This window comes from Sarcophilus harrisii, chromosome 3, assembly GCF_902635505.1.
Source record: "Sarcophilus harrisii chromosome 3, mSarHar1.11, whole genome shotgun sequence".
NCBI lineage: Eukaryota > Metazoa > Chordata > Mammalia > Dasyuromorphia > Dasyuridae > Sarcophilus > Sarcophilus harrisii.
The window spans coordinates 357945912-357961714 of record NC_045428.1 but is presented as its reverse complement, the minus strand read 5'-3'; the positions used below and the strand labels follow the sequence as shown (position 1 = coordinate 357961714).

Sequence of the window (15803 nt, the reverse complement as noted above, 5' to 3'; positions counted from 1 at the left end):
TTGGTGGGGGCAGCTAAGTGGTGTAAAGGTTAGAATACCACCCCTGAAGTCAGGAGGATCTGAGTTCAAATTTGCCCTCAGACACTTAACACTTCCTGGCTGTGTGACCCTGGGCAAGTCACTTAACCCCAATTGCCTTAGCAAAAAAAACAACAAAAAAAAAGGCAATTGGAGTTAAGTGACTTGGCCAGAGTCACACAGCTAGTAAGTATCTGAGACTGGATTTGAACACAGGTTCTCCTGACTCCAGATTCACTGTGCCACCTAATTGTCCCTGCTTTAATTTTTAAAATTGCTGAGAATGCTATTCCACACCCTCTCCATAGAAGCCAAGCTGTCCTATTGTCTGTTCTCAATACACACAGCTTTTTATCTCTTGCCCCTATGACTTTGAAGAAGCTGTCCTCTGTGTTTGAAATGCTTCCCCTCCTCACTCTGACTCTTGGACTCTTCAATTCCTTTCAAGAATCAGCTTGAGTACCACCTTTTGAGAGGGGCCTTCTCCTGATCACCAGTTTTTAGTTCTCTATCCCCATGCTCAGAAATTACTTGGTATTTACATTATCTGTATGCCCATTGTTAGCCTCAGCAGAATGTAAGCTCCTTAAGGTCAGGGATAATTTTATTTTTGTTTTTGTATCTCTTATGTCTAGTACAGTGCCTTGAAGCTGGAAAACACTTAGTTGAATTGAACGGATTTCTGCTTGGAACATTTTTTAATGCCCTCCCACTTGCTTTGAAAAAAATCCACCAACCATAAAATTTTTCCCATGTCCCTTTTTCTATCCTCCTCTTTCTTCCTTTTTTTTTTTTTTTTTTTTTTTTTTTTTTAAAGCAGCAACAGACTAGCCAGCCATATTATAGAGGTGGAAATAAAGCTGCCCCAATATTATAAATGTCTTTGAAATAAATCCGTGCATTTTTTTTTTAGCATCTAACCATTGCTCACCTTCCAGCCCTGAGTCCCCAGATCACCCCCTCCCAGCCCCTAACCAAACTACATCTCAGTCCTTGAAAATGCACAGAGACGCCTGGCTACCTCGCCCATCCTTCTGTTTCACTGGGCTCAGTCTGTTTTTCTCTCTGGGTAAGTTAGACTGTCCATTTGCATGCTCCTGATGCGAAAAAACAGCAATTTGAGCTAGAAGGGGTTGTGGAAAGGGGGACTTTTTTAGAGTGTAGTCTCATGTCCTAGTTGAGGGGTGGGGGTAGGGAGAGACATTACTCCTGAACCAGGATACTGTTACTTGCTTTTGACATAGAAATTTGGGGGGAGATGTGGAATCTTTGATACCCTCTACTGAAAATTGTAAGCCACATATGGCAAAGGAGAGTGTTCCTCCTTTAAGTTTTTCTGAGAAGGATGGGGGTTAGATGGGGGTGGGGAGTCAGGGCAGGGTTCAGGTTGCATCTGTATTCTCTCTTTCCAGGATTTTCAGATTTGTTCCCAGTTGATGGGGGTTTGAATTTGATGCCCTAGCTGGGGGGGCTCCATCTCCATCAGTGACTTCTATTTACAGTTGTGGTCCTTGCTTCATGGGTGGAGTGGGGAGCCTAGAGGGAATGTACCAGAGGCTAGTGGGGGTTGCTTGGGTCTTGCTTTTATGTCCAGTTTGATACTGGTCATTTTTTTTTTTTTTTGCAGGTGTGTATGGGGATAGGAAGAGGGGAGTCAGGTTTATTTCATTTTTTAGATAAATGCATCAGGTAAAAACACTTGGGTGGAGGGCAATGGGGAAGACATAACTTAAGATGGAGGCTGAGGAGAGTTAGGAAAAAAAAAATCCAAAAATGAACTGCATGAGATGTGAGGGCTTGTGAATTTTAAAGGCTAAACTTCAGAAATGGCTGGTCTAGGTTTAACAAAATAGCCCCTGTCTTCTCCCTTATCCTCACCCAGGGTGAGATATGCCAAATGAAAGGTTCAGAATGTTTGTACCATGCATCTCATTAGCAGCAGACTTCCTATAGGTCAGTCTATCCACCTGCTAAATGATATAGGAAGTTAATTTATAAATCCAACTTAAAGGTGTTCTTTGTATCTCCTTTGCTTTCTTAACTTAATTGCTCCTGATGCACTGACTTGGGAGTCACATTCATGAGTTGAAGAGGAAAGTATTGCAATGTCAAAAAATCACCATGAATTGGACAAAGGGAGCTAGTCCTTGCCCCCTGAGAACTCACTTGATAAGACTGATGCCCTCATTTGGCATATTGACAGCTGAACTATTGAATATTGAATGAAATATTGGATTTTCTAGTATAACCTAATGATTTCTGAAATCTACTTATGAGACTTTGGACAAGTCTAAGTTTCAGTTTTCTCATTTGTAACTTGAGGGATTGAATTGGGTGACTTCTAAAGTTGCTTTTAGGTTTTCTCCCCCCCCCCCCCCCCCCCAGGCAATTGGGGTTAAGTGACTTGCCCAGGGTCACCCAGCTAGGAAGTGTTAAGTATCTGAGGTCAAATTTGAACTCAGGTCCTCTTGACTTCAGGGCTGGTGCTCTATCCACTGCACCACCTAGCTGCCCTTGCTTTTAGTTTTAAATTATTGATTCTCAAATATGGTAACCCATAACAATCCATGACTCTACAAATAATTATAAATTGATGTTAATTTAACATCACGGGCATGTAAAAGGCAGGCAAAGGGGAATTGGTGATTTAAATGTTTGTTGGGGAAGATTTGGGAGAATAGGCCCCCTGACTTGAAGGAAGAAAACTAGATTTTAGGAACTTCTTAAGTGAAGGAAAGCTTGGCAAATTAAGGATTAGCTCAGGGCAAAGAAGCTTTCTGGGTAAGAAGTGCCACTTGGGAAATTAGAATGGAATAGATGGAAAATAAATTTGGGAGGAATCAAGGAGGCGATAGCTAGCATTTATGTAGTACATTAAAGTATGCAAAGCACTTTACAAATATTGTCTCATTTGATCTTTGAAACAACTATGGAAGGTAGGTGCTATTATTAGCTCCATTTTACAAATGAGGGAATGGAGGCAGAAGTCAAGTGATTTGCTTAGTATCACAAACAGGTAATTGAGGTGGAGCTTGAACTTAAGCTTAAAGCTTCTTAACTGCAATCCAGTGTACTATTATTCACTGTGCCATTTAACTGCTACAGAAAAGGGAACTGTGGAGTAGGAGAAAGAAAGAGGAAGATAGTATAGAAGGTCTTGATGAAAGCCTTTGTAGTAGCTTGTGTTGGGAGTGTAAGGCAATCTGGAGGACCAAAGGGAGGAAGGATTTTGCACTGGATGCAAATTATAAGAAGCCCTTCTGCATCTCTAAAGAAGGAGTATAGGTTGAAGAAGGTGGTTTTGGTATGGCAGAGTTGTTCGGATAGAGCAATACTTGGATGAGAAGGCTCTTCAGTAGGAGATAATAGCAAGTCAGGGCCTTCATGGAGGTGGGAGACTATGGAGAGAGAAAGAGGGTAGTTGGTGGGTTAGGACAGCACAAGGATTATATGGCAGGTGAAGCAGTAGATGCTTCCTTTCTGGACCACTCCTTTCTTTTCTGGGGTTCCACTGGAATAAAACCAGGAAGGAAGCCTAATGATGATGGGTTTCCCAGTCTCAGAGTTTTCTTTTAAGTATTCCTAAGTTGGGAGGGTAGAGGTTATGTTTTCAGTAAGCTTGGCAAGTGATGGAGAGTGACTTGTTTCTTAGTTCCATGCTTGAGATATCCTAATGGACTGGAGAATGGAGGCTCCTTGAATTTCTTCTTCTCTTTTCTCCTTATTCCACTTAATGCTCATATTAACGTAGGCAAGTAGATGATTTCCAAGAAGAAGCCCACAGCTGGACAGGATTCTTCTCGATAATGTCCATAAATAGCCATTCAACTCCCAACTGAAAATCACGTAGGGGGCAATCCACTTACCTCGTGAAGAAGTCCATTGAACCTTTGGATAGCACTAATTTTTAGTTTAACTTTTTCATTTCACCCCTAAATCTTTCTCTCTGCGTGTGACCTTGGCCAAAGATATCAAGGGCTTAAGGAATAGCCCTAGAAAAAAAGAAAGAGAAAAGATTTGAGAAATCTGTGGGAGGGGAGACGGATGGAACAGCAGATGCAAGTTTAACTTAACTCTTTCCTCTGTCATTCACTACCCACGTAGCTCTGAGCATTTCCCTTCTCTGCGTCTCAATTTCCTCAACTGTAAAATTAAGGCATCAGACAATATGTTCGTATTAAATCCCATCCTAAAGTTTTCAGATGCTTCTCTCTCTGAGCTGGTAGGGTTAAGGTAGTAAGCTCTCCTTCCTCTAGAGGGCTCACACACCCTGCTCAGGATCTGCTGCAGAGGCACCCCCGCTGGAAGAGAAATGCCTGCAATGCACCTAACTCCGGCTTTCACCCCGTGAGCTCATGGGATTCTGAGTCCGCGGAGACCTTCCGAGATCGGCATCTAGCCTTCGCATCCTACACGGGCGGAATCAGAGTCCCTAGCCACGTCCCACGAGGCAGTGTCAGTCAGGATCCCCATTCCCCCCAAGTTTGACCCCCAGGAAATAAGAGATTGAAGACTGGTTTGGCTAAAAGGAGGGAGCAAGGGCTGCGGGCGCTCCTTGCTGAGCTCATCCAGATCCAAGCACCTCTCTGCCTGTTCCCTTGGCAGGATGAAGCTTTGATATCTCCTGGGGAAGGGGTTGGGGTTTTGTGGAATGTATATTAATAGAAATGCTTTGGTTTTGCAGGGAAAGTCGTCCAACCCACCTACCTGCATTAGGTAGCAGGGGCTGGTACCACTTACCTGCTGAGATGGATCAGGGCCGTCCCCCACCTTTAAGACTCTCTGGGTTTCTCTTTCTTTCTTTCTTTCTTTCTTTCTTTCTTTCTTTCTTTCTTTCTTTCTTTCTTTCTTTCTTTCTTTCTTTCTTTCTTTCTTTCTTTCCTTCCTTCCCCTTTCTTTTTTTCTTCCTTTTCTTCCTCCCTTCCTTCCCCTTCCTTCCTTCCCTTCCTTCCTTCCTTCCTTTCTTCCTTTCTTCCTTTTCTTTCTTTCTTTCTTTCTTTCTTTCTTTCTTTCTTTCTTTCTTTCTTTCTTTCTTTCTTTCTTTCTTTCTTTCTTTCTTTCTTTCTTTCTTTCTTTCTTTCTTTCTTTCTTTCCTTTCTCTCATCTATAAAAAAAGCCACTGAAGATAGACTTGTTCACTTTCTTCAGTCACGTCCAACTCTCCCTGACCCCATTTGGGGTTGTTCTGGCAAAAATACTGGAGTATCTTTCCTTTTCCAGATTGGGACCAGAGGCATAGTTTTAACTCAAGTTACATGCTTATTTAAAAAAAAATAATAATATTAATCTTACTTGTACTGCAACAATCTAAGTCTGTTTTTTTTCTTTTTAAAAGATTTGCTAGTCTAATTATACTTTCATCTGAACACAGAGACCAAGGAGGGAAGGGAGGGACTGAGGTGGTTACAAGCTGCCTTCTCCCCACTTCCCCCTGGGCCCAGGTTTGAAGTCCCTTATTCAGAAGGCCCCTTTCACCTCTGAAAAACAAACAAAAAGCCTGACTCTGACCTGGACAGCCTTCCCCGATGAAGCATGCTATTGTTTTAAATTGTTCAGAGGTACATTGTCCTTTTTTAATGAAGTCCACTGGGTTGAGCAGATGGAGGTCCCAGGAGGGAAGTGAAGCTTGTCATTTGATGCTGCAGTGCAGCTGTTTTTTTTTTGGTAGAAGCATTCAGCATAAAAAAGTCAGAAAACAGGCCATTCTGGTCAGAGAAAGGGACCCCTATGGCTGGAGAGGTGCCTATCAGGGAAAAACCCTGCAATAATACTGTGCTCCCCACCCCCTCCCTGTTTTCAAGGTAGAATTCAAGGAGAAAAGAGTAATAGTAATTCTGTGTTAATCCCACTGTCTTCACTAATTATTTTATATATATATATATATATATATATATATATATATATATATATATATATTTTATGCTCAATCTTCTTGAAAGAAACTGGCTAATTAGGAACATTCTGTTCTTTTGTCAGGTCTGATATTTAAGGTACAGGTCCCTTTGACTTCCTTGCCCTTGAAACTGCTAGCAAGTGGAAAATATTCAATACACAGTATTTCAAAGGGAAACACCCAGAAGCTGAGAAATGCTAGAGCCAGGGGAGTTACAGAGTAGTGGGTATTGTGGGAACTAAAGTAGGAGACTTGGAGAGAGGAAGGCAAAAAAAATCAGCGTTTAGCAAGAGAGAAAGGGGTGGTGAAGTTTCTCCTCCTCCCCCAGACTTTTTGGTAAAAGAAGGGAAGGTGATGTGAATACTGAGTGAAAATGAATGCATAGGGAGGAGGAGGAAAGGAGCAAAGGGAGAAGTGCCTGGTTCCTCTTTCCCTTACCCCATTTGCCACATCTGCTCCTCTTCTCCTGTCGTGTCCTAGTAATTTGGAATCACATTATCTTAATCTTAGAGTTGGAAGGGGTCTTGGAGATGATCAGGAACAGCCCTCTTTTATAGATAGGAAAACTGAGGTACTGAAAGTATCTTGCCCTAGTCTCATAGCTAATGAGTATCTGATGTTTCTATAGTACTCTAACAAAGGGGCTGATGTCAGTAGGTAGAGCACTAGGCCTGGAATCAAGAAGACTTGAATTTAAATCCAGCTTTAGACTCTAATTAGTTGTGTGACCCTGTACAGATCACTTAGCTCTGCTTGCCTCAGTTTCCTCATCTATAAAATAAATCGGAAAAGGAAATGATAAACCACTCCAACATCTCTGCCAAGGTAGCCCCAAATCCACCCTGAAGAATCAGACATGACTAAAATGATAGGACCCCAAGCTTTGCTAAGCATACATTATTTCATTCCAGCAACAATGATGTGAAGTAACTGGTATTTTTTATTCCCACTTATAGATGGGGAAATAGACTCATTAAGATTAAGTGACTTACCTGTGGCCTACACTACAGCTAGGTGGCCCCATAGTGCACAGAGTGAGGGACCTGGAGTCAGGAAGACTCATCTTCCGGAGTTCAAATGTGGCCTTAGACACTTAGTTGTGTGACCTTAGACAAGTCACTGCCTGCCTCAGTTTCCTCATCTGTAAAATGAGGTGGAGAAGGAAATGGCGAACTACTCTAGTATCTTTGCCATCAAAACTCCAATTGTGTTCACAAAAATTTGGACACACCTGAAATGACTAAACAGCAACAGCCAAGGCTATGCGACTAGTGTCAGAGGCAGAATTTGAATTCAGGCTTCCCTGACTTAATACCATATGCTTCTCCTTGGAAGCATAAGTGAGTTTATATCATAGAACCTTCCGATAGCAATTTTTTTCAGGTCTTTTTTGGGGCCAGATTTGAATTTAAATCCTCCTGGACTCCCATGCAGGTGCTCTAGCCATTGAACCACTCACTGAATCTCTCTTCCCCTTCTTCCTCTCCCTCCATCTTCCCTTCCTTCTTTCCCTCCCCCTTCCTCTCCCTCTCCCTCTCTCTCTCTCTCTCTCTCTCTCTCTCTCTCTCTCTCTCTCTCTCTTTCTCACACACATAATAAAAGTTTTTATTTTCAAAATACATGCAAAGATATTTTTCAATAAACTTTGCAAAACCTTGTGTTCCAAATTTTTTCTCCCATCCTTTTCCCCATCTCCCTCCCTCAGAGAGCAAGTAATCCAATATATGTTAAACATGTACAATTCTTCTATACATATTTCCATATTTATCCTAACTTCATCTCTTGGATGTCTTACAAATCACCAGGATAACTCATAAGAGCTGGCAGGACATCAGAAATGTATAGTGGCTTGGTTCCCCCTAGACTAAAGTTCTAGAGAGGATCCCCTTGATAATTATACAGAACTAGTTCCCAAACCCCCTTCCTTCAAGAAAGATTGTTAGGGTGGTAGTGTTTGAGTGTAATTTAAAGAACTTGCAGATTGAGGGAGAGGGAGGAGAAAGACTATGGCAGTTTTCTTGGGCTCTGAGGGGACCCTGTCCCCTGCCCTCTGCATAACAATCCTGTCTTTGTGCTCTGAGTCTAAAGGCAGATAAGTGCCTTAGTGCATTGGACAGAGACTCAAGTGTCTGAGGAAGACTGGAGGAAGAGCAGTGAGTCCCAGAAAGTAGTACAGGAGAGGTGCATCCCCAGTTGCACACCCCCTTCCTTAACTTTATTCCCCTTATTCTGTCTTCATTCCTGTACAACCACCCACTCTAGGTTTCCCTTTTTTGCATCTCCAGGGCCTCTCCCCCATCTTTTAGTTGTAGGTGGCAGAGTCAGTCACCTGCCTTCTCCTGCCCAAGTGACAGCTGTTCATGCTTTTCCCTTGCTTCATCTTTTGTACCTCAAGTACAGAGAGGCTGGGCTCTCCCCTTTACCCCAATTCCACCATTTCTGATTCTTACAGCCTTGTGATTTTTTCCCCAGTGCCATCAGCATCAAGCATGGAGGTCACAGTTCCCATGACCCTCAATGTCCTCAATGGCACCACTGTGCGCCTGGCCTGCACCTTTAACTCATGCTACACAGTGAACAATAAACAGTTCTCCCTGAATTGGACATATCAAGAGTGCAGGAACTGCACTGAGGAGATGGTGAGCCGGGCTGGAAGATGGGATGGGGGCTCCAGAGCAGCTGGGCTTACTGGGTAAACTGTCTACCGTCTAGGTCACATACTTGCTACTGAGTCTAAAATCCATCTGAGCTGCAATTTATGCCCAGATTAGGAGGCTTCTTCAAGGAAGCTGTGAGGATAGAATGGTAGAAGGACAATAGTAATAGGAGACATAGTTCTGTCTGGGATATTGGGGTGGTGGGAGAGGAAGGGAAGGCAGGGCCTTTTGGGAACCAGGGTCTGGGCCTGGGAGGAAGGTGAAAGAGTATATAGCTTTAAAGATTTCCCATTCTGTTCTTCCTTTCTTTCCCCCTCTTGATCAGTTTCTCCAATTCCGGATGAAAATCATTAACCTGAAACCAAACCGTTTTGGGGATCGGGTGGAATTCACAGGGAACCCCAGCAAGTATGATGTGTCCGTGACCCTGAATAATGTTCAGCTGGAGGATGAGGGCACCTACAACTGCTATGTCATGAATCCACCTGACCGCAATCGTGGCTTAGGCAAAATCTACCTACAGGTTCTAACACAAGGTGAGTCTCAAGCTAGAAAGAAAGGGGAGAAGGGAAGTGAGTTAGGGCAGCTAGAGGGAAACTCTCTCCTCTTCTCCTTTCTCTTTCTTCTCCCTCTCTCTTCTTTCCCCTTTCTCTTTTCTTTCCCTTTCTCTCTCTTTTCATTTCCTCCTGTCTTTTTTCACTTTCTCTCTCTTTTGCTTTTTTCTTCTCTCTTTCCCTTTTTCTTCCTTCCTTCCCAAAGATGAGGAGAAGCAGCACTCAGAAGAACTATTCACCAATCAGGAGTAATTGGTGGCAGGTGAGTGGGAAAAGGTGGTGCAGTTATTTGCTTAATCTCTTTCTTGAGCTGGCAAAGCATCTTGGTGAGTTTTCCCCACAGTTTTCCACAGAAATGGATAGGACTGTAAAGTAGAACATGTGGATTCCATTCTTAGCTGTAAACTCTAGGAGGGAATAAGGATGAGGGGGGTTGGTGACCCTGCCTAGTCCTGAACCCCAGCTTCATCTGTCCTCCCTTCCTCCTATCAGTGCCCCCTGAACGTGACTCAACAGTGGCTGTGATCGTGGGTGCCTCAGTGGGTGGTTTCTTGGCTGTTGTCATCTTGGTACTGATGGTGGTCAAATGTGTGAGGAGGAAACAAGAGCAGAAACTGAGTGTGGATGACCTGAAGACAGAAGAGGAATGTAAGACAGATGGGGAAGGCAATCCAGAAGATGGTACCAAATAAGGGTGGATGGTCAAATGGCCTTCCTCCTCTCATGCCTATTTGTCTTCCTCTCATATCCCCCCTTTCCAGTGTATTCCTTGCCTACCCCTCTCAGTATGCTTCTTTTAAGCCAAGATTCCAGCCCCCAACTCTGTGCCTCCTACTCGAAGCCCTTCCTACCCTCTTGCCCCAAGAGTGACTCATCTCTCTTCCATCAGAGACACCCACCATTAAACCAACTGGGAACTCAAGTGTAGAAAAATGAGGGGGCCTCGTAGATACCACTGCCCATATAAATGCCCATCTTCTTCACAAGATGAAGGTGAAATGGGGCTCTATGCTGGCCATTCCTGCATGAGAAATAGGGAGCTCATGGCAGGATACTAAAAATAGAGAAGTGTTGGGAGAGAGTGATAGTGGAGGAAGAAACAAGTCCTCTCAGCCTGTCCAGAACTTGGTTTGAGTCTCTACTGCTGCATTATTAGCCTTAGAGAGAACCCTGTTTAAAGGGCCATTTTGGTATTGCTTGAACTACTGCTGCAGATGACCCCTTGTGATGGTTTTTGCAGAATTCCTTGGATTTCTTCTAAGAAAGAATCACCCCAAAATTCATCATGTTCTTAGCGGGGGTAAGAATGAGTTCCCACAGTTTGGGGGTTTCTGGTGGACTAATGTATTTCCTAGATATTGAAGGCTGAGAGCAAACCCAAGAGAAGCAGGAGCTTTGGTCTCAGTATTCTCTGTCTTGCCCCTGTTGTCCTCCACAGATCATTTGCAGAGTTCTTTCATCTTATTATTATATGCCCGGGAGCCCCTTTGGTTTTTAGGGTGAACTTACCTGATGAAATGAGAGTCACTTGAGCCTGGGCATGAGGGGAAGGAGGGTGTAGTTCTAGCTAGGTATGCTGACTGGGGGTGGCTATTTTGACACTGGTTGCCTAGCGACACAAAAACCCCCAATTCGCAAACTTGGTTGGCGGGGGAGACACCTTTTACTAGCAGTCGCTGCTAATCGCCTTCTCAGATAAGATGCTCCCCATCCCTCCCTCCCTCCAGTCTATGCCTTAGGAACCCGTGTGTGTGTGTGTGTGTGTGTGTGTGTATGTATGTGCGCATGTTTGGGGGGGAGGAGGAAGATAAAAGGAAAGAGAGAGACAGTCTGAGCTAAAGGATGGAGTTTGAATGTGAGATGGAGAAGAATGGGGATAGCTTCTTTCCAAAGTCTAATTTGGACAGATTATTTGCAGTTGCCCTCACTAGGTCTCTGGCTAGTTTAAGATTTGTTGTCCAAGTCCATAGATTAAGTCTTCATCCAGAATTGAGGTGATGAAGGAGGAAGTGCCTAGGAGGGGACTCCAAATCTCCATCATTTAGCTTGGGGTAGAACTCAATTCTGCCCACGTATGATGATGGGTGTGACTAGGGGAGGGAAACCAGAGGGACTAACTGAGAGGAGACCTAATTTTCACTGCCAATTTACCAGCTGTCCTAAATCTGAGATGTAAGAGTTGCTTCAGTTTGTACTTTCCTTAGCTCCTTCAGGAAGATAAACTCTGGAGACTCTTAGGACACTGAGTATGATCTTTATCTTCTGAGGATTCCACCACCCTCTTGTCTGGTTCATCTGTGCCCAGGAAGAGTTGAGGAGGATAACTGGTTCTCCAAACTGGAGGAGTATTTTTTCTCTGGGTAACTGGGAGTGTATGAAATGCCCTCCATGGGCTCTAAATGAAGTGGGAATTGATTATTGCCCTGCCTTTTCTTACTGTAGTTTCTCCAGATATTTTACAAAAAGATCCTCCTGATTAGCTCAAAAAAATGTATTTGAAGCAGATATTGGGAAATGCCTTTATCCTACAATCTAGGCTAAATTCACCTTCGACCAAGCCTAGTCCCTTGTCCCTTGCACCTCAGAGGGCAAAATGTCAACAGTAGGATATGTAGGTAAAAGAAAAGGTAAAGGGAAGGGACTGAGATAGTCTTCTGAGAGGACATTCCCTGTCCCTGTTCGTCCGGCCTCTCAGATTTCTCTGGCTCAAAAAGGACTGGCTAAGACATTGTAAAACTCTGGGGATGCACAAGAAGCCATAACAGAAAAGTGAACTACCAGCTCAACTCTTTGTGGGACCAAGATTATAATAATTTATTTTTGTGTGCATCCAGTTCCATCTCTGTAGATAAAGTCTGAGCCATTACTTCTGGGTCGGAGTTGGGAAGAGATGGAATAGTAAAAGAAGGTGAAAGAATTGAGGAAGAGGAGAGGAGCTCCAGGGTTGGTAAGAGGAACAGGTAGAACTCTAGGCCAGGGAGAAATGTTATGTCTCCAGTTTTTCCAAGGCCCCATCTAGTCCTTAACTGCCAAATCAACACTGCCAATGGGGCCAAGGTGGAGTGAAATTAAGCAGGCTGGTTGTCTGAATTAAGTTGGTATTGGCTGTCTCAGAGCAGGGAAGGAAGAACATGGGACTCTCTCCTGTTTTTAATGGCATCTAAGAAGGGTCACTCCTGCTTATTTTTCTGAATACAACTTCCCTCTACCCTCTTATCTAAGTTTTCACCATTTTGATTCTGGACACTGTATGCCTCCTTCAGGTTTTAAGATTTCAAAAAAGAAGTTGATTTTCACTTCTTTCAGCCTTTCAAATATTTTTCTCTCCAAGGACTAGAGAGGATCTCTTCAAGAGCAACTTCAATTAAAAAAACAAGCATTGATTAAGCATCTGTCATGTATCTTTGGGCTACATAAACAAAAATGAAATAGTCCCTGTCCTATAGGGGGGTACATTCTTCTTGGAGGGAGAGAATAACAACTTTTGAAGGAATTAGGAAGGCCTTGTGTAGAAGGAAGTATCAGAGCTGTGTTTTGGGAAGAAAGATTTGGATTCAAGGAGGTAGAAATGAGAAGGGAGGACATTGGTGGAGTAGAGTGAGGAAATCACCTTTGCAGATACTTGGAGGCAGGAGATGTAATGTTATATAGAGAGAACAAGTTTGTAGGCCAATTTAATGGAACAAAATGCAAAGGGGCAAATGATTGGAATCATATTGTATAAGGCTTGAAATTTCTGTTTTATCCTAGAAGCAACAGTAGGTTACTGGAAAAATTTTAATAGGAGAAGGACATGGTCATATGTGTACTTTAAAAAATCAAACCTGTGAGTTCATTAATATAGGGAGTTTGCTTTGTTAAAGCAGATTGACATCTTCTCTGAAATTTAATCTTAGAGCTTGAACTGAGAGATTAAATGACAGGTAATCATTATGTCTCTGAGGCAAGATTTGAATCCAGGTCTTCTTGACTATGAGACTAATCCTCTATCCATTATATCATGCTATTAAAAAATCTATACTTTGGGAATCCTCGTTTGGCATCTCCATGTGTGGAATAGATTAGAGGAAGGGAGAGAATAAAAGGAAAGCCAATAAGAAGGCCATTGCAATAGTCCAGGAGAGATAAGATGAAGACCTCATCTGGGATGAATAGGGACTTTGTGAGTGGAGAGAAAGGAATGATTCCAAGAGGTATGGAGGTAGAATTAACTAGACTTGATCAATAGAATATGGAGGTGAGGAGAGAGAGGGAAGAGTAAAGGGTCATTCCAGAGTTGTGACCTGTGAGATTGTATTCACCATTTAATGGGGAGTTACAAATTCACAGGAATTATGAGTCTTTTGGGTGGTATGATGACTGAACACAAAGTCAATATGAGTCCCACTAGTCCTGATGCCCAGAAGCCCAGACTGAAAGGATAGAGAAATAATAGATTTCTGGGTTTAGGCCAAAATTGTACCTCATCTTAGGTGATGGGGATCATAGCTCTATGACTGGAAGAGACCTCACAAGCCATTTACTTCCACTCTCTCATTTTAAAGACAACAAAGATGAAGTCTTAACGAGTTTAAATGACTTGTGTAGAGCTACACAGGCAGTGTGAGGTGTGAAATTTGAACCCAAGTCCTCTGACTTGGCACCCAGAAACACACTCAAGAGACAAAAATCCTAGTTAGGCGCATAGGTACTCAGTTCTCAAAGTCTGGAAATAAAAGCTTTCCCACACAGCTGCTGCAGCCCTACCCCCTCAACTACTACTGGTGCCCGGAGGCTTAGGATCTGTCCTTGGTGCCTAAAGGCTGGAGCCGGGGATGAATGTGAGAACAAGCTTAAGTTCCTGGAAGGCTGAGCTAAACCCATGCTCTTCACCCATACTGGAGAGAAATTTCAACTAAATGGCAATGCATATTCAGGAAATAGGCTTGTTCAGCTGTGATCTCCTTCATTTTTGGCATCCTTAAGTGATGATTTTTATGAGGTCATCATCCAGTTAAAACAGAAATGTTGCTGGGTTTGTCCCATAATAATTTCCCTTTATTGGAGGTGAGGTGAGGATGACTTGGTTCTAGGACCAGCAGTTACTAAAACTGATAACATTTTGAGAACTTATTTGAAAGACCCTGTAAGTTTATTTCAAGAGCTCCTGAGAGGAAATCAGGATTCCTGGGCCCTTTCCCCAGTTTTGAATCTGTAGCAAAAGCTTAGGGACTCATGCCCTTAGCTATAGAAGAAAGAGGATTAGACATTGAGAGTGTTCAGGAGTACCCATCTCCTCTATGCATTCAACCTTCTGCTGAACCTAAGATTCTCCTTCCCTACATTGTTCCTCCTTAGCTGCTTCTCTTTCAAGAGACCTAGCCTTCCCTGTGCTACTCTCCATTGGGGCAGCTGAGTAATTTTTTTCCTTGCCCTCAGAGTAGGCAATCACTTTCATTAAATTCATTCCTGGTATACCCAGCCCTTTTTCTGATGCTCTCCCAACTATTGTACTAGGATTCCCATTCTTTTCTGCCCTGCTTTCCTCCTCAGTTCTCTTCCCAATATAGTCACTGTGAAAGGAAATGGGTTGGTCAACCATGGTAATTAGAGTTTATGATAAAAGCACAAAATTTTCAGGACTGAAATGCCTTGGGTTGCCTTGGATCCTATCTTGTAAATAACTCCTCACCTTCTCATCCTGAGTGACTACTTACATCAACAATAGAAAAAAAAGAAGATAATATTATGTGCTATCTAAGGAAGGATGGGCTACTAGTTATTTACAAGTATAGGTAAATCAAATGGATAATGAAAGATACTGGCCAGATCCAGAGTGATAAGTCTGGTCACAAGAATGGCCTGGATTATTTGGAACAGGTAATGAATCAAGAGATTTTTTTCCTTCCTATCCATGTCTTAAAGAATAGAAAACTCATGTCTTAAGTATTTCCTATCTCTTGCTGATGTCTTCCTTTAATTGCAACTTGTTGATGCCTCTGTATATAGATGTGCTCATGTGCTCTATACGCACACTTACTTCTATGTGTATGTACATGTTATCTATAGCTATAAAAACATCTCTCTGCATTTACCACAAGCTTGTTGTATTTTGGGGGTTGTTTTCTCATTGTTTTTGGGGGAGCTGAATTCACCAAGACCAAATCATGGAATGTTATATTGCTTTTTGTACCTTTGGAGGAAAAAAAAATCTCACAAGACTAAAATTTGCACTTAATCATTTGTGTGTGCGTTATTCAGTAGGAGAGGGGGGAGGACATAATGAAGGGGATGCAAAAAGAACTGAAAATAGTTATATCACTGCCGCTATATGGAGCAGCAGTTTGGAGAAGAATATGTTTCTCTCAAAGAATATCACTGTTTGGATATGTCTGACATAATAAATAGTTTGCCTCCACCCAAACACTTGAAGTTGTGCTTCTTTGGGATATGGGATAGAATGGGAATGGGCTGAATGTGACTTCAGGAATACTTTTTTGTTTCCCTACATTTTTGGTACCTTTCACCTAAGCATCTCAAAATTATGGAATTCTAGAGCTGAAAAGAATTTCTGAAATTCATAGCAGGGATATTACTCACCTAAGATCATATCCACAGGAAATGGCAATCAGATCTCTTGATTCCACAGCCTCTGTTCCTCTCATTTACCACTCTTTTTCACATTTCTAAAGTCATTAAAGA

The 15803-nt window shown here is 42.6% G+C and overlaps 1 protein-coding gene across 1 annotated transcript; it reads left to right on the top strand.

Annotated features, from left to right (window-relative positions):
* Positions 1-839: 839 nt before the first annotated feature.
* On the top strand, positions 840-15525 carry SCN2B (sodium voltage-gated channel beta subunit 2). The gene is made up of 4 exons (XM_023499420.2): positions 840-1087; positions 8384-8550; positions 8894-9104; positions 9615-15525. The coding sequence occupies exons 1-4, from the start codon at positions 1018-1020 to the stop codon at positions 9812-9814; spliced, it is 648 nt and encodes a 215-aa protein (XP_023355188.2). The 5' UTR covers positions 840-1017; the 3' UTR covers positions 9815-15525.
* The last annotated feature ends 278 nt before the right edge of the window (positions 15526-15803 follow it).